The 23,686-nt window shown below is 38.9% G+C and overlaps 1 protein-coding gene across 1 annotated transcript in view; it reads left to right on the forward strand.

Moving 5' to 3' along the window:
• Gs2 (glutamine synthetase 2) overlaps positions 1 to 20,604 on the forward strand; it is an 87,338-nt gene extending 66,734 nt beyond the window's left edge. The window contains exons 2-8 of the mRNA XM_071587347.1: positions 9,537 to 9,730; positions 15,105 to 15,266; positions 15,599 to 15,744; positions 18,335 to 18,463; positions 18,862 to 19,061; positions 19,203 to 19,342; positions 19,937 to 20,604. Of these exons, the coding sequence (XP_071443448.1) occupies positions 9,556 to 9,730; positions 15,105 to 15,266; positions 15,599 to 15,744; positions 18,335 to 18,463; positions 18,862 to 19,061; positions 19,203 to 19,342; positions 19,937 to 20,085 (1,101 nt within the window). The 5' untranslated portion in view covers positions 9,537 to 9,555 and the 3' untranslated portion in view covers positions 20,086 to 20,604. The remainder of the gene's footprint in view (positions 1 to 9,536; positions 9,731 to 15,104; positions 15,267 to 15,598; positions 15,745 to 18,334; positions 18,464 to 18,861; positions 19,062 to 19,202; positions 19,343 to 19,936) is intronic.
• The last annotated feature ends 3,082 nt before the right edge of the window (positions 20,605 to 23,686 follow it).

Raw genomic sequence — 23,686 nt, forward strand, 5'->3', positions numbered from 1 at the left:
ATAAAAGAGTTCTGGAGGAAAAGGCTAAGTTAAGGAAAAGAATAACCTGTTGGGTTGGGAAAAAATGAGAAAATTTTTTTTTGTGTTGGAAAAAACTAATTGAAGGCCCAGTAGGCATAACGTACGGATAGACGGACAAAAAGAGGGCTGTTGGGGACATCTGTCGGCTAGCATTGTATGTATATACGGGAGAATAATTGGTTAAATTAGACAACAACCAATCTGTTAGTATTTTTACGTCGCTTGCCATAAGATATTACATTGTACATATTGTTTTATGTCGCTGGATATTTATGGAAGCTCAAACTGGTAAATTTTAAAAATAAAAGTACATTCTCGTGTATCTGCAAAGCCACCACTGTCATAATGTTAAAAAGGTATTATTTTTTATACCGCTGCAGAATTGAGTGGAAAATCTATGACGACACCTGTTCAAAGCTGTATGAAATGAATAAAAGTTAAATCATTTAGGACGTGTTTTTGTGGTCTCCATAAGGATTTTGGGCAGTTTTGTAAATAAACAGGCTCTTAAATTAAGGAGCTGTTATAAATAACTGATTTGCTTTAACTCCCGGGAAGTTGGCTTACATCCTGAACCGTTATGGAATAGTTACATTAATTGGACCATTTTTATTATCAATTGAATCTTCAAATTGTTATATAGAACGTTTTTAAATCGCCTAGTGAGAAGAAGTGCCGAGTATGTATATATACAGGCCCTGCAGTACAGTGCCCTGGAAATATATATATATATATATATATATATATATATATATATATTTCCCTGTGTGCATGCTTGTATGTATTTATGCATCCACTTTTATTCGACAACTTCGATAAAAATCTCAAACTAGTGGCGGGAGTTTTTTTTTTGCGTTCACTCCGACTGATATTTCAGTGCGATATGTTATAATATATGTGGAAATGCTCCGATAAACATGTCTTAAATTTGTCTCTTTACGTGCATATATATTTATTTATTTAAGAGTTTGTGTGCGCTCGGCCACTTGATCAATGTACTTGGCCTTCTTCCTAGAGAGTTGAAATGCAATAAGCGATCAGACTGACTAGTCACCCAAGGTAGGCCTGAGTGTTTGTGTGTGTGAAGAATATTCATTAAAAGGAAATGAAAGCATTACTGGCCAAGTGAAAAACTAGGTCGGATATCGAGATGTCTGGGTTCGAATTCTGTTGTGAGCGAATAATTGTTTTTCCTCTGTAAAAGGTCTCGCATTTGGGTTCTTATCAAGTGGGTGACTCCGCTGAAAAGTTACTGTCGTGGAATTTCCCGTATTTTCTTTATATCCATCGAAGCCAAACGTGTGTTTAAAGATAAGCTTCTACATCGTCGCAGACTATGTCGCAACTAGCTCGGCTACAATTGAATATGAATGGTGATTGGTTACAAAAAAAACTCATAGTCCTTAAATCCCAGAGAAAATCGCAGTAAAGGAGAACGCCCTTGGATGGCTTAAAAGAACCGCGAGGTGAATTTATGAATATGGATTCTAATCACGTTATGGGCGAATTATTTTTTTTCTCATATTTAGAAATTTCTCTTATTTGTTTGCATACTCCACCAAATGATTCTGCTGAAGTTATTGTCGCAGGATTTCTTTGAATTACTTCCCTTTTTGGGGGAGGGGGGGCGGGCGTGACATCCAAAATCGTCGGCGTGGTCTTTCTAGAGCGGTGGCACGGATGCCATATGCCGCTGTCTCCCCCGGGACACAGTCCAGATAGAAGATTCATATGCGCGCACGGCCACCCCCGCGCCACCAGGGGATGGTGTCGCAACTTAGCGCCCGTCCTTGAGGATCTCGATTGCGGGGGAAGGGGGTGGACCCAAGGCATCTTCCCATCGCGACTGTTGCCATGCCAACCACTGTTCCCCCGCACAGCATCCGATCGGCTGAGGCAGAAGCGAATTGAGAGAGAACACGCGTGGCGATCGAGGGAGAAACTAAAAAGGACGTGTTCTCCTCCCATTTAATTCATGTATAGTCATTTCAAGTCTGTTAGTTCCAACATTTTCAATTGTTAAGTTGCTGCTGTTGGTCGTATGACCAGATAACACTGCTTTTTCCCGAAGAAAAGGTTAAATATCAGCGGCAACCACGTTAAACAACAGCGCTCTTCGTATTTTGAATTTGTTCGTGCATGCTTCGTAATGATTTAATCCTTCCGTGATTTAAAAAAAAAATTAGAAGATTCAGTTATATCAACTGAACTGGACTTTTTCAGGGCGTTTTGGTCCATCACTCTCTTAAAGAGCAGAATTCTGGAGAGGTCACCGTGGAGACATGAAACGCAAGTGTGCACACAAACCACCCCCTCCTCCTATTCCTGGTGCTGTGCCTCGCGATGGGTGTTTAAATCATTGTCCAATACATTATTAATAACGCAAAAGATGGCTCGTGTTCAATTCCATTTTTAAGCCCCGTCGTCTTCAAGTTATCACGTGGGAGAGAGAGTCTATACATACATGCATATACATAGATATAAGGATGTTAAGAAAAGACTCGTAAAAACTTTGATATGGAGCGTAGCTATGTACGGCGCGGAAACGTGGTCATTGAAGCAGGAGGATAGACGTAGACTGGAGGCTTTTGAAATGTGGGTGTGGAGAAGAATGGAGAAGGTGAAATGGACAGAGAAGAAAACAAGGAAGTACTTGGTATGGTGGGCGAAGAGAGGGGTTTGTTGGGAGCAATCCTATGGAGGCAGGAAAAGTGGCTGAAGGGGGTAATGACCGGCAGCGGGATGTTGAAGACTTTAATTGAGGAGAGAATATTAGGCAAACGAGGAAAGGGAAGGAACAGGATAGGGATGTTGGACGGGATGAAGGGAGGAAGAAAGTACTCAGAGCTGAAGAGGAACCTGATGTAGAGCAGGTGGCTGTGTTTTGCTAGGGGCCACAAATTATTTAATTAGTAATTACGTCCGTCCAAAAACCTACCTTAACCGGTAGATTACCTAATAATATATATATATATATATATATATATATATCTATAACGAACTCTTAATATGTATTTCTATGTGTTCTTGCACATTGCGGCCTATCGTCTCATCTAACGGCGCGGGGGGGGGAGACGGTGGGGGGCAAAGAGGAATCTCCCAGGATGTGAGAGATCTTCCTGGCATTGACACTCTATGCAGACAAATTGGAAGGTTTCAGCGAGAGCATCAAAGAATGATCGCCTCAAATATGTCAATCCCTTCTTTCATTTTATGAAATCACATTCTCAAGATGTAAAAGCCAAACATTAAATCGGTGGTAATCGGAGAAGATTTTAATTTAATATGATTTACGATATCTGTTTGATAAGGACTCACAACCCGTGGACCGTACCTCTCTTTAATTAAAAAAAAATATATAACGAGATTAGAAATTTCACATTTTTTATTAATCGTTAAATTTTTTTAAAAGTCTGTTGCTTAAATTATTCATGCACCTGCTGACGTGGTAAAATAAATCAAATTCGCGAATTGATTTCTATATTTAGCAAAGTTTTCGTGATGCAGCCCGTAAGCTCGGACGAATCTCGTCTAGTTGGCAGACGAGGCTCCACTAATCCAAAGAAAGAAATACTACAGTTGTGGAAATACTCGTGTTGTGTTGTGTTACATTTACGATTCCAACATGTCGGTGGGAGCGTCTGTATATCTTTTACGAAAGTATACTACCGTGTTTGAAATAATGATGGCGGTCCCAGGGTATCACTAGAAAATGTGTCAAATTTGACAGTTTAACTGTTAAAATCGTCATTAGGGAACATTGCACTTGGCCAGGGCATTGGCATAGGTTTGCTAACTTTGAAAAACTCTTATCGTGAAAGTCAAGTAAAAGCCCGTCTTGTATGAAATGTTACGAATCCGTGACGCATTCTCCTCTTGCAAACTAATTTAGGAATAATATGACCAATAAATATGATCGTATCTAATCATTGCTTATTCATCAAGTTCCGATTTCCGCCGCATCACGACTGAAACTTCGCAATTTGCCCTATCCATCCTTTGGGGAAGGATGCATTAAAAGGGGGGACGAGGAACTCAACTCGTTGCGTACGAGAAAATTATTGTTTTTTGGAATGAGACTGAACGACTGAATGCTGCATGTGGGCTCCTCATTTAGCTAATAGGATACTCTCCTCAACGGTTTACGTCCTGAGAGCATTAAATCTTGAAATAAATCTGTTCATTCGCTTCATACGATTTGGCAAATTTTACTCCTCCCTCACGCCGATGCTTTCGAAACAGAATTCCCTTCCTCCAGGAAAACCAGGTTATTATTAACATCATCCGTGAGTGTGGTGGGGCGTCAAGGCCGAGAGTTGCTGAGGGCGAGCGACGGAAGGGGTGCCGAAATGAATAAATATCGCGATATTTGAAGAAGTTTGGAATGGAGGGGGGAAGGGAGAGAGAAAGGATAAGGTACCAAAGCGACTATGTCATGTCAACTACTAACAAAAACCCACGGCCCAGTGTAATTTTTAATTCGGTGTAACAATTGAGGCTACGCATAGCCCAACTTGAACTGCTTACGATGCCAAAGAACTGCGGGAGATCCCGCAGCAGTAACTTAAAAGACAGTAACGGAGTCATTCGCTACTGTGCATTTAATATGCAACTATTTCAAAGTGTAGAAAATCATTCGCTTTGGTCAAGACGAATGAGTTTTACACTTTGGACCACCGCTGTTCCCAGGTGGTCTGTTGAGCGATCTAAATAGTCGATGGGGTAATCTAAGAGGGCGAACGAGTTCCATTTACAGTGCTGCCCGCGGTTCTCAGACGAAGTTCTAAAATCCATGAGGTCACAAAGGACTTAGGCTTAGCTCGTCTTCCTGATTTGAATTCTTTCCCTCCGATCAGCTCTTCGACACGTTCTCCACGTCGCTTCACCCATCAACTTGAAACTCACATTTTATGCAGTGCTATGATTGGATTTTATATTCGATGTCATCTGATCTGTTTCGGATGGATGTACGCCCACGCCTATGCTTCAAATTCCCCTAGCGCATCAACGCGGTCGCTGTGCTGCAGGTGGTCAAAAAATATATCATCCTCTTGTTCGTTCCGATCTGGTGTTGCGTGACCTTACAACAAGGGCAGCAGAGGCAATGTTAAAACAGCAAATGTGTATGGGATGGGTAAAATCAGACCGGCAAACACACCGATTCAATCCCATCCCTCTCCAAATTTGAAGTACTCTCTCTCCGCGGTACTATTTGTAATTTCTAACCATTTGACGTTGACGACGTTGGAACCACGGTCGGGGCAATGAATGTAATGCGGTACAAAACAAGGTTTGGTTATCATGTTATGCCATGGAATCGTTCCACACGCCTTGAGGATTTGCTACCATTCGCTCACAAGTTTCCAAATTCCATATTCTCAGTCAAAGGTGCGTTTTGAGGCGTGCTAAGTTATCATAAAATCCGTTAAAAATGACGTAATTCTTAGAAAAGTATCGTTAATTTGACCAGGAAACAGCTCTTTTCATCCTCCCTAAGCCAGTAAATATCTTGTGAAACTGCCCAAATAACGTAGTACAATATTTAATTTTCGTTATGGTACATATACGCCGCAGTCAAAGTCTGGGTTTTCGATTCTATAAAAAATAAAGAAAGGCGAAAGGTTAAGAACGGAGTCAATGGTGCCGGTGATATGGACGTAAACGAGTCCTTGGATCGGCAGGCAGAGAGTGAAAGAGAACGACCATCAAACCAACTGGAATTACTACTTGTGAAGTTTTTTCGCCGCCGATTCCATAAACAGTTGAACCTAATAAAAAAACTATAGGCTACATTGGAACAACAATGATTTTCATTGTCCAACTTCAATAGAAGGGTTGTATTTTTATGTTCTTAAATACGGCTTCTGTTACCTGTATTACCCATGCATAGATTAGTTACGTGTTTATTAGTTGGCCTGGAAACCACCTTTGAGATGAGATAAATGGAAAGAGGATGAAAGATGGGAGATGTTAAGCTTAAAAGACGAAAGAGTAGAATTTTTACGAAGGATGACGCTGAAACACCATCACGAAGTCACCGGCTGTGTGCAAACGCAGTCATTCGAAGATGCTAAACTTCAATGAGAAAGGGAATAATTTGCCAATCTCTCAATTTCGAGAATACCTCCCGAACAGCAAGTGGCAAAGATGAGACAGCGTGTTCTATTCGTGACCTAAAATATAATTCCCCTAAGATCAATATTGAACGTGACGATTTTTTGTTCCAATAGCATCAAAATATTATAATTTCTCGAGTGTGGTCATTGGATTTAGACAAAAAAAATGATGAGACGACTTTTTTGTTTGAATAATGTCGGTGGATCTCCTTCTCGCTTCGGTCCGATTGCAGCAGTAGATGATTTTTTTTTAACTTAGACGAAGAATTTTTTTAAAAAATTTGGGATCTGAAAGTAGGAATTCCCCGGTTTCGATCTGGTGCACGAGTGAGCGTCTCGACTTATCACCAAAAAAAATTCTCCTCTTTTTGCCTTATCTGGACACGCCGCAACCGGATGGGATGTGCTTGCTTACTACACCTGCTCGAAACTCTCACGCGTGCGGAGGGAGTCAATTTATAGGGGCTGGTGCCCTCCCCACGAGCGGGGGCGTGTACCATTTATAAGTACGGATCGGCAAAAGAGCCCGGTAGAGTTTGCTTTGGTATTTCAGTCTCGGCAGACTAATTCTCTTAAGTATCATTCTGGCTGACTTATCATTAATGAAAACTAAAATGTTTAATACAGTAGTTTAAGGAAATCCTCCTCAGATATAACTGTGAGTTCTACGAGGGTTGTTCAATAAAGAGGGATTATAAATTTGCCGTTGCATAATTTATTGTTCAAAACGTTAATTTTATGTTACATTGTTTTATTGACATGTAATTTATGCCTACTTGGTGTAATTTTCAATTATTTACCTCCAATATTGTGTCAACGGCAACCGTTGCTTGTTGAAACATGTGAAGCGCGTTCCTCGTCCTTCCACATCTCAATGTGAAGAAGCACCTTCCTGAAAATCTTGCTGGAGTAGGCGAACTAAATATGTTTCAACTTTCTAATTCTGCCGGTGATACAATATTGGAGTTAAATGAAATCAATATGTACCAAATCTACCTTTACCATGAAGCTAACTATATAATATCAAGTTAAATTTAAACGAAAGAGGAAGAGAGAGTGGGGAGGATTTCGAGATGTGATTGTGGTTAATAATTTGAGATAAGTGCTGGCCAAAAGAGAGGAATAGAAACGGAAGAGGAGGGAAGAGGATGAGAATTTCGGACCACCTGGTGAACGGCAGAAATATCAACCCACCGGAGCTCAAGATAACACCGGTGCGAAGAAACTATTTTGTCATCTTAAATTTTCTTGAAATCCGTATTTCATTCGGATTCTTATATATATATATATATATATATATATATATATATATATATATATATATATATATATATATATATTATTAATTATTAATTTTCGCATGTCTACCACGGTTTGATCACTTGAATTCCTCATTCATTAGTTCATTCCATACGTGAAATTAAATCTTGGGTTTATGTGAATTAATTATTCAGCAAACCCTTCGCGCTATCAAAGAAGCAAGCATTGTAGTACGTGTTCCTCAAAGGGTCTTAAAAATTTGAGATTTCCGTGAACGCTGGATGGCAATTGAACTTCAGTGCTCATAGGATTTTTAAACCGCATTCATATTTGCAAGCCTCGTTTAGCCGTGTGTGCAGGTTAGAAGGACAATGTTGGAAAGAGATAATTTGCCCGTTACACATTGCTTTCTTTTTTAGGCTCGCCTGTTGTTTCGCATTTGGTCGATGGAGGTCGCTTCTTGGAACTCTTTAAAAGCGGCGAGAGCAAGGCGCCCGATCTTCCCCCCTGAATTCCCCGCCCCTGGCTCTGTGCCCGACCTGAAACCCCCCTCCCGTCGTTTCCCCCTCCCAGGCCGTTCACACGCGTCGTCAAGGGATAAGGCCGCTGAGCCCTGATATAGGGTGTGGTGGGGGGAGTCAGGGTGGCTCACCCCTGGACCTTGCCCTGGTAGAAATATGATGTTCCCCTGCCACCGGGATTCGCTTGTCCGATTAATTATCTCCATTTTCCAGCCAACTATCTGTCTGCTTATTCTTTAACCAGGTACAAGTGTGAAGTGTTACTTACAATGTGTTTAGGCGTATACGAAGTCTCTCAAGACGTCAGAAAAAAATCCCTAGTAAAAATGAAAAATGTTTTTCCCTAGTCGCAGCGTACCCCGTCACTTAGGTAAGTAAAAAAGCTCCAGTGTGATGGATCCCGTTTTTAATATTGACCCGACAATCCGGGGCAGCTTACCTCAGGAATGAAGTCCAACAGTTTTGGATGGATATAATTTAGTCTGACTTAAAAAAATATAGGTAAAACCACTAGAAACCATTGAAACTCCCTGTGCAGACTTGACATTTCCTTCGGCTTGAAAAGAGAAAATAAAATGTAGTGAAAAGTGAAAATAGGTGAGCAGGAGGTTCCTCTGCCTCCTCGAATAAAATCGAAGTAAAATTACTTAGTTGGTTGCAATCGGGTCTGGTTTTGGGAAACACTTGCCTTCACTGGCCGCGCCTTACTCGACAGGAATTAACGTGGGGGCGCTGGCTACTAATGAAACGTAGGCATGTTAGTTAATATATTTTATTAACTTCGGAGGACGATATAGTCAGAAGTAGATTGTTTAGAGGAGTAATCATGACAAGCATAGCAGAACGCATCCTCCAGGGAATTGGAGAAACACTGGTTTCTTCAGTAACGCCAAGTCACATTTTAGCGCGTAATGACTTAACCCAATTATTTTCTTAACGGAAACTATTAAGCGATACGTACCTAGTAATGGCCCTACTCTTCGCTGTCTGATCTATGTCGTGTGGGATGATCCCAAGACACAACACCGTTTCACAAGAAACATCATTTGGTGAACTATTGGTGGAATTTGGACCCCAGTCTCAGCCAAAAGGTTCACGGCACACGAGGGCATTTCACGGCACTGTTGTTCCGCAGAAGCAATAAGTTACCGAATAAAAGTTAAATTTCATCGTATTCCCCATGGGGACTTCCTGCAAATTAAAGTAGGCAGTTATTACTGATTCAGGTGTGATGTGGTGGCACTATTCCATAATAACGGAGACGAAGGCTATTAGGGGAGAATTACAATAGTCGTCGTCTCTTTTATTATGTAGTTATTCAATGACGGATGGTTTCATTAATAACTAGGCCGATGGTAAATAATTTAATGTAGCGATTATTGGTGTTATTTTTGACGTATTCTGGATGTGTGCTCTCTACGATTTGTTATCCTTGTTATTGTCCGGTTTTATTCATTGTTGCATTCTTTTCGCGTAGCATTGTTGTTCTGACAGACGGGGATTGTTCCCTGGCGCGAAGCATGCAGTGTGATCCGGCCTGCAAAATGCTTCTAGTTCGTCGCGTTGTCTCCCTGGACGGCACCTCATTAATGCGTTCATTCCTACCTCTACTCCTCAGGCCAAGTTCCCGACCCAAGATGGCTCTCTCAGTGACGCCTAACTTCCAGACCAACAAGCAGGTGCTGGATCGTTACCTGAACCTACCGCAGCCGGAAAACAAAGTGCAGGCCATGTACGTGTGGATCGACGGTACCGGGGAGAACGTCCGCGCCAAGACCAGGACGCTCGACTTCATCCCGAAGAAAGTCGAAGGTGAGTGTTTGTGTGTGTGTTTTTGGTGGGTTCAGTGGGGCAGGTGGTAATGGGATGGCGAAAGAAGCGATCGTGGACGTCCGTCGATCTCGCAAAATAAGTCGGATCATTAATTTCAATTGCACCTTTGCAATTTTGCATTAACATGCATGGAGCAGGAATTTTTGCACAAAAATGTTTAAACGTCAGGTACTTGTAGTGTGATCGGGCTGATACTTGGAAGGAACTAAGGGTAATTTTAAGCCTCCCTAAACATTGTGAAAGCTGCTGTTGGTCTTAAAGAGGAGTTTCTTTTGTCGGAAAGCAATAAAATAACATTAATATTCTGGTAAATTAAAATAAGAGTTATTGCTTTTCAAACTCACTGGAGCTACAATTAAATCCCATCACTATCGAATTACCTTGTGGAAAAAGTTACCTTACTTTCCCCAATCGGCTATCAAACACATTGTCTACCTCGTGTATGTTGCGTACGGCCACTTTTTTGTGTCTCCATTTAATAATCCTGACATGCAATACATATTCAAATGGAAACGATATAAAGATGGGAATCAGTATATAAAAACATAATACACGTATACCTAGCTTAGTATTACAATGGCGTACATACTTGTTACACGGTGTTATACCGAGCTTCGAATCACATGGTATCATCTTGGTCAATGAGGCATAAACGTAATATTGAGGTCTGCTTTGGAGCCGTTTTTAATTATTTTGATTTAAAATATCCCTTGGCAACGTAAACACGTTGCCTAATGAGAATCTTGAAAACCTTTTCAATAGGACGATGGCTGTTTCCGTTGCCTTTGGCGTCGTTGAATCAATATTGCAGCTCTCATGTCGAATAGGTAAAATTACATGGAAACGTAAAATAATGAAACCTTATGGCCAGGTTTTATAGTGTATCGTTAAGCTGAAGGCTAATTTTAAGCTACGGTTAAGGCCAAAACTCGGCCGCTAGGTAAGTTCAACTCCGACCGTTAAACAGCTAAATAACTGAGAAATGATGTTACCAGGGTTACAATATCCACTTAAACTAAGGAGGTATCTTATTTGTTTATACTCTGTTTTCTTATTAATCTTTAACATTAAATGACGATTAGGTTTAACCAGAAATTTCAAAATCGGGCCTAAATGTAGTCAGTGGATCCATACAGCACAAATTGACGTTACCTATGTACAAAGATTCCCAAACAAAAAATGGGAATGGTCGAGTGTGTTGCCTATCCTCACGGCAAAAGCTCAAGAAATCATTAAATATATTATCGTACTCCTTGCGAGAGACTGATACGCCCCGTGTAGCTTTGCAGATGGAGAGAATTAGGCTACTCCACTGCGTTTTACGGGGTAAAACATGCAAGTTTTTACATGATATCTTATATTATTTTTTTACGTCTGGTCTCTGATATTTTTTTTGCACCTAAAATGGATATAATGCCACGGAAAAATAATTGAATTTAGTCCGATATACCAGAGTAGTAGTAATCAGTCAACGTATTCTCGCATGAAGTGCTGATTTTGATGGTACAAGTTTCAACTTTCAGGATCCACGTTCCAAGGCTTCTGCCATCGTCTAATATACGTGTTGGTCGTTAACACTCAACAACTCTTCGAATTTTTTCGATGAGTAAGGATCGGGCTGACGCTGACGTGGGATGGAATGAGCGGCCCTTGTGATGGCCCCATCTATCCGCAAACGCTCCCTGCGTCTGTAAATATTCGAAACATAAGGAGGGGGCCCCAATAGCGTGGGACTGTCAAATGACCTGCCTGAGTCTATTACATGGAGCACATTTCATGCGCACAAAGAGGTGGTTGAAAACGAAAGGTATTAAGAATTAAGGAAACGTAATATATTGAAGGTGCTGCGAAGAAGTAAGTTCCATCAGCGGAGTTCACCCATATTTCCTCGGCGAGCTCGAGAGTAAAATTATATTTTGCAGATGAACATTAAAAGATAAAATCGAGTAGTCCCAGTGGAGTGTTGAATCCCTTGCATCACTGAAACGAAATTAGACAGTTGCGTAAAACAAATGACGAGTTCAAATTAGTAGACTGAGTGAGTGTTAATCTTTTCATAACCTAGCGAAGAATTAAAAATATATTTTTTTAAACGAAACCTCTGAAGAAAATAGGGTACTAGGACGAGCTTAATGAAAAACAGTGAAAAAACTACCAGAACTAGGACGGTTTGATGTAGCAATTGACGCAGCTGTGAATGAGATCTCAAACGATATAGAAATATGCAGGTCAGAAAAGTTCTTGTGAAGGCATAACAAAGATAATTCTAGAGACCCAGTTGCGTAGGCCACTCTTTATCGGGCATAACTAGAAATAATATCATGTGGAACTCGAGAATGATTGAGAATTCTCATTGGCTGAAAATTGAGCATTCGGTCAAGGGGAATTGAATGACGAAAGTGCATCTTGTGTGGCAAAAGATACGAGCGTTAACTACATGGAGACATACATTTTGTACACATTAGGTAGGGACAGTTTAGCATTATTATTATTCTGTTAAGATCTCCGAATGTAGACCGAACAAATGTCTTAAAATCGATTCACTCGCAGCCATGTAAAAAAAGCTTTCAGGATGCTACTTACCAATTAATAGACACGGGAGGACGAGGAAGGCTAACGGAATTCTGTAAGTCTTTATTAACCAGTATTCAGCTATGATTGAATGCACTAATGAGGACCCAAATTTTAAGTATGGGCTAATTAAACTGCCTCTATCTCTAATTTGATACCCCGTTTTCTACCTCCAAACTTGGTCTCAACTTTGAATTTCAACCGATAGTTTCACATATCTTCGGCTGACCGTAATGTTAAATGATCATGAGAACGCTTCGGGGCAAGATTTGAATAGGAGGATGAGCAAGATTGAAATTAATTACTCCCGAAACGGATTCCTATATTATGTCGAGCGTTAAATAGGAAAGACGAATACCCCCTAAAGCGAGTGTGCTACTCCAGCTTCCGTTTTATCTCTCCCCCGCCCTTCTTCCCCCCCCCTGAGGGAAACCGCGACAATTTGAGAATTTATTTCGGTTCGGGAAGAGATACTGCAACTGGGCCGGTTGGGAGGGTCCTCGTCCGATTTAGTTCAACTCGGTGGGCGGGGCTGGGTCAACCATTCATTATTAAGCAAAATAAACCTCTTGTTTCCTGCACCACGGAAACTATCGATTGCCGGATGTGCCATTGCCGTGGACCGCAAAGGACTTTAACTGCCAAGTGGTGCAGCTAAACGTAAAACTGGTCGACGAAAACTAGATCCGTGGATTTGATCAGTTTGCCTTTGCAATTATGAAAGTTGGGGGCGCAAACTTTTCGAGTTTAGATGAAGTTTTAAGAAATTAACATTATCTCCTGTCTTACAAGTTATTGTTTCACTTCAAAAATAAAATTTAATGTATCAATTATTATTTTATTTTTGTGTGCGTGCGTATTTATGGATACCACAGATGACCAGTTGGTGCCTCGATAGTGTCCTGAAATGTATCGTCACTTAATCTTCGCCCACGAAGCATGCGAAGGTGATACAAAAGGACAACAGAAGCGGAGTGTCCGCTTCGATTACGGTCATTCACAGGGCGATCCGTTTCTGAAGGATGGTACCTCAGTAGAGTCCATTTGGGTCATGGTCCTATTTCTCACGAGGGACTGGCAGATGACCAGGGTACACGCGCGCGCTCCCCCTGAAAGGGAGGGGGGATAGCGCCCGCCCCTGACCCAATTCTAGAGGGCGTCCCTTTGCGAGGAGGGGAGCGACCTCTACGGAGGGAGGGGGGGGAGGAAACTCGTGTGGGAATCCGTCACGCGCACGCGCATCGCGAATTGGTCGGGTGCGGGAGGGGGAGATTAAATGTCGTACCCGCAAGAGGTGGCTGGCCAAGCACCCCAGAGCACCACCGGCCCATAACGCCAGTGATATCCGAGGTCGTCAGACCCAGGAAAAAATGCAATGGCACCATCTCAAGTAGGGAGGATGTTTGTAGTTGTTTCTCAGACAAAACTAACTTTACTGACACATTTTTAATATGGTAGACGTTTGTTAAGATATAATATTAATCATCCATTTCCTCATAAAACTCTAGAACAAATCAATTCAATAGTTTCATAGCTGAGAATAAATCCCAGCTTGCAATAAATAAACCTCGCTTTTAGTAGAAGTCTCAATGGCAGCCAAACAGCATTGCCATTGGTGAATACCAAGAACCTATTTCCAGAAGCAAAAAAATAATCTTTAAGTCCACATTATTGTTGTGACATGCCTTCAAATTACAATAGCATATTACAATAGTCTTGATTTCCCTAGATGTAATTTTAAGAAGATTTAGGGACATTTTAAGAGATCATGTTCATTGACTTGCATCTTCGATAAATATGTTCCAAAGTTTCACTTCCTGTCATTCTATCCTGAAATTAGTAGGAAACTGTCGAGACTAAGGAACAAAAAAAAGTATCACCTTATTTGTTAAATTCACTTAGTTTTCCTGTTCTATTGGTTTTACTTCTCTTGGCAATTCAATTTCCAAAAATTGATTGTATATTTTTTTTCTAAATTTCTTATTTCTCCCATCTAATAGGTACTTGTAAATCTGATCTTTGAAGAGAATCTTCTGTGTTTTTTGCATCATGGAATGTCATCACCAGTCATGTAAACAGAATTACATGGCTAAATCATATATGCCAGTCCCACTTTGCACCTATGTGTAATGTGGAAACAATGACACAATTTATTGCTTAGATTCTGTCAGTTGTGCCCTAGGAATTGGGCATTGGTGAATTTACGAGAAAGGAAGTCTCCCCATCGCAAATAAATTGCCGAGGGATATTGTTTTCATGAGCAAATGCAATAGCTTGGAAAATAGCACAGTGGCAGGAAAGGTAATTTGCCAAGTACGGGATTTTTGTTAGCTTCAAGGGATAAAACAAAAATGATGATTTTTTCCAATAAAATCTGTAGCTGAATAGTGTTGACCTGCTGTTTCTCCCATGAGCCCCTACATTCAATTTTATTTGGCTTCATTAAATGAAGTACCTGATGATGACACCTAAGCGTTGAAACTAGTGGTACCAGAATAAAGAACAGTGGATAAATACATTGTGTTCTTCATTTAATAAACATGAACTTCCACAAAGTTGAGCCAGAAACAATGTAATATTCTTCTGGCTTACTTCACCCACAATCCATCTCTTTTCCACCAGTGGCATTCAAATCAATCTTCCCATTTTTGTCGCAAAACAGTAAACGTACACAAAGTAATGAAAGTATTATGTACTCACCACTGCTTGATTTGCATAACATTTTTTCTTCTCTCTTAAACTTGACCCATTATGTAGAACACTTGCTTTCCATTTCTTTTAGAATTGCCAATATGGAATTATGACGGCAGCTCAACATATCAAGCTGAAGGAAGTAACTCTGACATTTACCTCCACCCTGTCGCCATGTATGCTGACCCATTTCAGCTGGGAGACAATAAGCTAGTGCTGTGTGAAACCTACAAGTACAATAAGAAGCCTACAGGTCAGTCAACGTTGATATTTTTTAATGTTACATATAAAAATGTATTCTAAGCAATACACCCCATGATAAATCTCTATATTCATTAATAGAGCAGTTTCATTCATCATATAAAGATGCATCCACTATGATATTTCTGTGCCTTGCCATATAAGTAGTGTTGGCGAGATTCCTTTTGTTTTGAACCTCTCCCCCCCCCCCTTTGTTTTTAAATAACCTAAAATATATGTCAAATGGGTGGAGTATTGTGAGGAAGAGAATATGGAGCCTTGAACTTACCAATAAACTAATCGCAGAGTATATTTTAAAATATTATGAATGTGCTCTCTCTTCAGATACCAACCACAGAAAAACATGTTTTGAAGTCATGCAAAAAGCAGCTAACCAGCACCCATGGTTTGGTCTGGAGCAAGAGTACACCTTGTTGGATCAAGACCTCCATCCATTTGGATGGCCCAAGAATGGGTTCCCAGGACCTCAGGTGCGTGAAACTTATTATTTACTCCATGGGATTTAGGGACAATTGCTACCAGTGAAAGATGGCATCTTTTGGCAAAGATGTGCATAATCTGCAAGTTTTTACAATTAGGGAGAGTATATCCATTGCATATGATGACCTATCTGACAAGCACAAATGGTATAGCATTTTGATGTAATACACAAATTTCGGGATCCTCTGCAGTGGAGGAAAATCATTAAAAAATCTTTAACAAAATTTTCGAAATATCCTCTAAATGCAATATCTTTATCAGAGCAATTTGCAATGCAATGCAGATTGTATACAATTCAAATCCTACATTTCCTCTTCTACTTTCTATCTGCTACACTTTTGGGTCCTTTAGTGTCGCAAGTGCATTCACATCCAGATATATTGCCAAGAATGTTTGGCATACTTCCATGAAAGTCCCTTTTTTTCCTGTCCAATGCACCAATAAAACGTGAATTTTACCGGTACATGATTTGAAGCCAAATGAAGAAGAATTCCAGAAGTTCTTTATGCAGAGGAAAATGCAGTGCAGTTCAGTTGAACCCGGCAAACTCCCAAGGAACTAGATGAATACTATATAATATTGTCTTTCTGAACTGACTCTTTAATGTTACACCGATGACAAGAGTTTTCAACTCCAGGCTGAGTAACCCATACCCCAAGAATGACTGATGTACTCACTGCTGCAATTTTTATGTAGTATATAGTTGATTAGAGGATTGAGCTCACAGGTGCTGACTCTCTCAACACCATCAAACCTATTAGGCGTGAACATAAGAGAAAATAATGAGATAAAAATTGAATAATTCAATTTTTAATTTTAATTCATACATTTTAGCTGTAATTGTTTTAATGATGAGGAATGTTGATCCACAAATTCTATTTAGAAGCAAGGCACTATCATGGTCTTTTGGCTGAAAGAAAATTTTCTTGATTTTGTTTAGGTTCCTCTTAAAAGGCTTACATATAATTTGCATTATAATAATTTGCTAAATCAATGCATGCCTTTTCGATTAATTTTGGCATCACTAATGGCAAACAAGGGTGCAGTTTTGGTTATGGCGAAGATATTTGATGGAAATCCTGACAATTTAAATAATATTCATGAAACCTTCTTACTGTTCATGTTAGTGAATTAAATTTCAGCATCCATGGATTTCCATATAAAAAACACTGATGAAAATACACAATACCAAAGAAAAAATCTGTTGTAATGGAATGAATATGACAGTTTTTGTGGTGATAAAAAATTTGCTGGGGAAAAACATGGTTTCTTAGTTAGTTTTTAATATGAAGCTCTCTTTACGTTTACTTTTATAACTTGGAATCAGCATGTTTGATCAGATGACATATGAGGGCAGCCATCATGATTTCATTGGTCATGAACTGCAAGTCCTCCTATAATTTTTAAATATAAGAAAGACATAATGGCAATAGTTGAACGGCAATATTCACGTGTGTTGGCAGCCACTGACACTGAGATATTGGGAAAGGATTTAATGTTGGTCATGTTGGAAGTAAACTTCTAGCAGGCACTCCAATCTCTCAGAATTGTAATTCGATCTTAAGTATGAGTATATGTCAGCATTGAATGCCAATGAAATGAATTTTTTTAACCTTCCTTCAATTCTCTGCTCGTTGGTGTAAATTAGTCTGCAGACTTTTGCAATTGCTGTTACACATTTCCAGTTAAATTCTTAAGGTATAACTCGCTTAATAGAATATGGTATCATGGACATCCAGTTGATCCATTAGAACGCATCTAGTCAGACATCATATATAGCATGTGAAACTAAGAATTTTTACTATGGAACTGTTAATTTGGCTGTCATAAATTGCTTATTATACCACTCTTGATATTAATGCATCCAGTCACTTGGCCTATGTTGTGAATGAAATTTATCAGAGTTCACATTACTAAGTTAACAAGTAATTCCTTTCCCAGTCAATAATTCTTCTTCCAAGGATCCCTCAAAAACCACAACCTACATATTAAATCAGGAGGTTGATGTAATTAGTGAGGGCGGAGCTCATCTCAGGTTAATAAGTCCTTTTATGGCACATTGCAGTTGAATTAGTCGAAACATTCATAGTTTGAACTTCATGTAATTGTATATTTAAATTCACTCTAATATTAGAAGGTCAACAAATTTTTTCTTCATGCACCATCATGAGGCCCACTTCTCAAAGTGGCAAGTAGAGTTCAAAATCCTTTCAGTTAGTTTATCCAGAGCCTTCTAATGACATGAACAGCAGTACACAATGTACTACTCAGCCAATATTTCTCTGGATGCATTCCGGAAAGTTTTCATTCACATTTAGAACTGTGCTCAGAGGACTTATAAATTGAGAAGCTTTCAGGACGATATCCCTGGTTGTCCTATAATGAATGACCACTGGGATCCTGATCAATCTCATGTGGGTTGTCAAGAGGTTTTAATGTTAGCCAAACTGCAGTTTCCATAACAATGTTGTAACATAGTTGAATTCAAAACCATGAACTTTCAGCCAGTAGTGCACATCGTCAATCAGACTAAGAAAGCTGTGTATGACTTAATTAATAGGTTTTGTTTTTCATTTTAAGGGCCCATACTACTGCGGTGTTGGAGCTAACAAGGTGTATGGCCGAGACATTGTTGAAGCCCATTATCGCGCTTGTTTATATGCTGGCATTGAGATCTGTGGAAGCAATGCTGAAGTCATGCCAGCTCAGGTACGTACAAAAAATTAGCTAATTAGCTCTGTAACTAGTTCAGACCTTCCATTTATTTAATGATAATACCTTTTATGGAGGGCATATGGGGAAGAAGAATTTTTGGTACTTATATCAGCTAGTGAGTGAATACTTGGGAATTTATGTTTCAATTTGTAAATACTTTAACCATACAAATGAATGTTTTCATACTAGGATGAAACTTCATCTTCAAATGATGCTAGTTTTTAACTTAGTACATTGTTGAAATTTTCATTTTTTATATCTCAATGCAAAGAATAATTAGTGATGTTGCATTTTATCATTGTTAAGGAAAAATTACAGTGTTTTTGACCCAGATGTGAGCGAGAGAAGAGATTATTATACTGACACGAATTTGCTATAATTGCACTTTGCAGTGGGAATTCCAAGTTGGACCCAGTGAAGGAATAAAGATGGGTGATGACTTGTGGATGGCAAGATTCCTCCTGCACAGAGTAGCTGAAGACTTTGGAGTAGTCGTGACCTTCGACCCCAAGCCAATGAAAGGTGACTGGAATGGTGCTGGAGCACACACCAACTTCTCAACCAAAGGAATGAGGGAAGACAATGGCATCCTGTGAGTATTTAGTTCTATAGGCGAGCGTAAATTGCTCTCCATAATCCATTTGCAGTCAATTTGAGCATTTAAGATTGTCGAAGTAAGAACTTATTTTGCTTCGATGCCCGGTCATGAATATTTCTCTATTGCTTGTTTCAGTGAAATTGAGAAGGCAATTGACAAGCTCTCTAAACAACACCTCCGCCACATCAAGGCCTATGACCCTCATGAAGGAAAGGACAATGAGAGGAGATTGACTGGACGCCATGAAACTTCATCTATTCATGATTTCTCTGCAGGTAAATGTTGATTCTCAGTGATCACAAATAAAAAAAATATGGTGTTTAGAAGAGTATCAATCGTTTTTCTCTTGCCCAAGCGTAAATATTTTGTTTTAACACACAGCAGTAGCATGGACTTTTGATTAATCTAAGCTTTGATACCTAGTGCCTACTGAATTCTTTTGACCTTAAAGAAGAATAGAATCAAATTACTGGTACAGTGCCTGATACACTTGTACGGAAGGTCTTCAGTTAGTTAGATAATGCTTCAGTAACATCCAGGTTCTCATTTATGACTTATGAAGACCAATTATGAAAAACTACTGACAAGGCAGCATTATCAAATGTGGGCCAATGCTTAATCCAGATTCCTCTTCAAGCTTATTTATTTCTCATCTCCATTTTTACCCTTGCTTACTCTACTGTCCCATTGAACCATAATGGGGCCATAGTAATGAAGCACCTCTTGAAATAAATTCTGAATTATATTAATAGTAAAGGCTTCTTTCTCTAGTGATGTTGGTTACTTAGCAAACATGCCTTGATTGAATGGAATACATTTTGAAATGCTCTTATATTAACTGACTTTCCAATTCTTTGTGCCATTTTCAGGAGTTGCCAACAGAGGCTGCAGCATCCGCATTCCACGGACAGTGGCTGAGGAGAGGAAAGGTTACCTCGAGGATAGGAGGCCATCTTCCAACTGCGATCCTTACCAAGTTTCTGAAGTGCTTGTCAGGACCATCTGCCTTGACGAGTGAACAAGCCCAAGGAATCATTACAAGAAGTATACTAAGTGAGGAAGGAGCAAATTTTGTGGCAGGAGGCGTGGCCACACAAACAAAAAGACATTCCCTACTGATGTTTTGAAGTGCAAATTTTTGTATAATGAACAAGATTTAAATATACCCACCATTGTTGCCCAATAATATTAGTTTCTAGAATGTGATGTCAGTATTTGTTAAGCTTTGCAGGAATCTTGTTTGTAAATCAATTTTTTTGATTCTTGTAAATACAATTTTTCTATTTTTACTTATCTTCATGAGTGTAATTCATATTTTATGGAAGTCGTAGCTGTTACAATTGACGAGGAATAATTAAACAAATTTATGACCTGGAAGTGAATCATTTTCATGGTGTACCAAGGGTGCTGCCATAGGGAGTAAATTTAATGTCATGTTTGTATTATCTTGTAAATAACTTATGAATAAAATTACATATTTTACAAAATGAGATTGTGGTGACCAAAAAGAAACATTAAAAAATGGAAGTGTTTTCAATGAATGTTTTCTTTAATCTATCTCATCTACCCACTACTAAGGTTTTTCAACATTGACTTTCAAAGTATATCCCTAACTTACAAATATGACCGATAAATTCTGCTGCCATGTTAAACTGATGGATAAAATACTGCATTATGTGTTGTGCCAAAATTGGTATTTTGCTACACTTAAACTTCATTGTGAGCTGCTCCAGGCAACCCCACAAGTAGAATAAAGAAGCACCGTTGTTGATGAAGCAGCGATGTCTGTTGGCATTTGTTCCACAAAGCGTACAAAACAGTTGATACACTAAATAAAAATGTTGAAATCAGACTTGTTTCGGGATGTAAGACCTAACTCTTTTTGATAGTATTATTGAAGGATATTTTATTTGATCCCGATTTGTGGTGGTTATAAAACTATATATTACAGTTTATAACTTACGGAAGGTCAAAAGAAATACACAGAAATCATTTAATGCACCATTTGAGCCTCTGAAGAATAGAATAGCCTCTCCATTTCAGAATTATATGTCATGGTGCATTATTATTGTACATAACCTACTGATTAAAGTAGGTTTTGGATGGATAGAACATCCAAATAAATATCTTGTCTCTTTTAACAAACTCAAAATCCTACTCCATAAAAAGTCCCTCTTTATCTCTTTATACTTTCTCTCTTCATCCCATCCAACACAATATCTCCACACCTACATTTAAAAAGCCTCCAATCTATGCCCATTATCCTGCTTCAGCGACCATGTTTCCGCACCAAAAATAACTACATTCCATATCAAAGTTTAACAAACCTTTTCTAAACATTCCTACTTAACGTCCCAGTCATACTCCTCCTTGTGAAAGCTTCTTTGCCTAATGTAATTCTTCTCTTTACATCCCAGCTACTTTGACCGTTTTGGTCCAAAACACTTCTGAGATACTGAAACTGTTCTACCTACTCTAGTTTTTGCCCTCCTATTTCCATGGCCTTTGTCTTCTGGAAAAACACATGATATTTGTTTTATTTACATTTATTCTCATCCCATGCCCATTTCACAGAATTTCCAATGCACTCATCAATGCTTGCAAATTTGCTTGGCTGATTTACAAACTAAAGCTTGATCATCAGCATATCTGACTGATCTGTTCTTTTACAAGTTTTTGTATTATTTTTTCATACTCTGATTAATTTTTAAAAGTTAACCCCACACATCATGTCAAAATGTGAATAGAAAGAAACATTTTTAGATCCAATTTTAACCCGCAATAATTATCACAGAGTAGAAAAACCACAATGCGTATTATTATTGATTGAAATTTTAGGTAATCATTGAAAAAAAATGGAAGACATTTTTAAACCTAAAATCTACCGGTAAAACTAACTTTTTAAAGAAAAGAATGGATACAAAGATTGTGTTTAGATGCTCCAAACTACACTCACACATTCTGCAAAGCAGAATATATTGGAGACCAATGATTTCCGTTTTGATTGGAGGTTCATAACTACTGTGCCAAGTGGTGTAAATGAGCGTGAAGGTGATATGCTTCAACTGTGTTTTTTCTTAAATCATTGGTTTACCTGGCATATTCCATCTTGGGTACTGAATCACTCCCCTATTAGAGAATAAATGCCTTATTGCTGCCTTCTTGATGAATGGATATGGTAATCAGTTCTAATTTCAAGGACTGCCTGTAAAGTGAGCAAACTTCCAGTTGTGGTCTAGATGAGAATCTCCTGAGGAGGAGGAGAGTTCAAAAAGGGGCATATGTGATAATACCAAACATAGCAGGTATCATGGAAAGGATTGCTAATATGTAGGTAGTTAAAAAGGTTCTCACAATCACCATTAGATGCCAGTGCTGGCACAATGAGTTTCCTGTGTATTAATAGGTAATCCTAAATGAATAAACATGTCAGTGCTTTGGGAAGAGATCTGTGGTGTGGACACTTCTCTGTTGTTGTTCCCATGGAGTGATTTGTGAAGATGGAAAAGTTGAGATAAGAGCAGTGATCAAATACTTCATAAATAAGGGTAAGAAAGCTAATGAAATTCATACAGACAATCAGAACACTCTGGGGGACTCTGCTCCTTCATATCAACTGTTGCCAAGTGGGCGAATGAGTCCAAGTGCGGTCGGGACAGCTTAGATGATGATCTGTGTAGTGGTCAGTCAAAATGTACCACTACATCAGAAATTACTGCTAAAAAGCATTAAATGTTCATGTTCAATGTTCGTGCCCACTGAAAGTGCGAGAAATCGCTGAAGCTATAAAAATGTTATCTGAACAGACATCAAATTTTAACAGCAGAATTGGATGGGAAAAAATTAATTTAAAAGTGGGTGCAACAATTCTTAATGGAGGATCACAAATGCATCATAGTTGAAATTTCCCTAAAGTAGCCCTTTGGTGCAAGCCTGTCTATTGAACCCTTTATAAGTGCCAAAGTTGCTATGAGTGACGCTGATGAATCTACGTGAAAATGCCAGTGTTGCTCTTAGCAATTCTTTTCTTGAAGGCTATAAGGTAAAATAACAATTGAATAATTCATATTTTTATGATTTATCCTTTTTTTGTATCTTAATGTATAATCTTTATTACCTATCAGAAAATTATTATAAATAATACTGTTTCACAGATATTTTTCATTAATTCTGCATTTCTCCTAAAATAGCCGGACAATTTCCTCACAAAAATAAGCATTTACGTTTGACACTCAAAGTGTTAAATCCTAAATTTGGCGAGCTTTCTTACCTAATTCAGAGCCAAGGTTCAATTTAATAAGATTAAAAGTTGTTACTGTCACAAGAACTTTTTCGTATTAACAAAACATTTAAATATTGATGGGATGCTTCATTTATCTTATGCCTTGAATTGCAAAATCAAAAAACTATTGCCCTCATCTAGTGGCCCAAAAGGGTTAAAGAAAGCCTGGCTTAAGGAATATGTGATTGGCAAACCTAATGGAAACTTTGCATTTGAAAATAATTAGTAATAAATAATATGAAAGTTGTTTATCAATGTCATTTGAAAATCCATTGTTGTAGCCATTGTAACTATTCATGAATTCCACCTAATCAAATCCATTTCATCAGTTTGCAAT

The sequence above is a fragment of the Hetaerina americana genome, unplaced genomic scaffold (genome assembly GCF_022747635.1).
Source record: "Hetaerina americana unplaced genomic scaffold, ioHetAmer1.1.p SCAF_3, whole genome shotgun sequence".
Classification (NCBI taxonomy): Eukaryota; Metazoa; Arthropoda; class Insecta; order Odonata; family Calopterygidae; genus Hetaerina; species Hetaerina americana.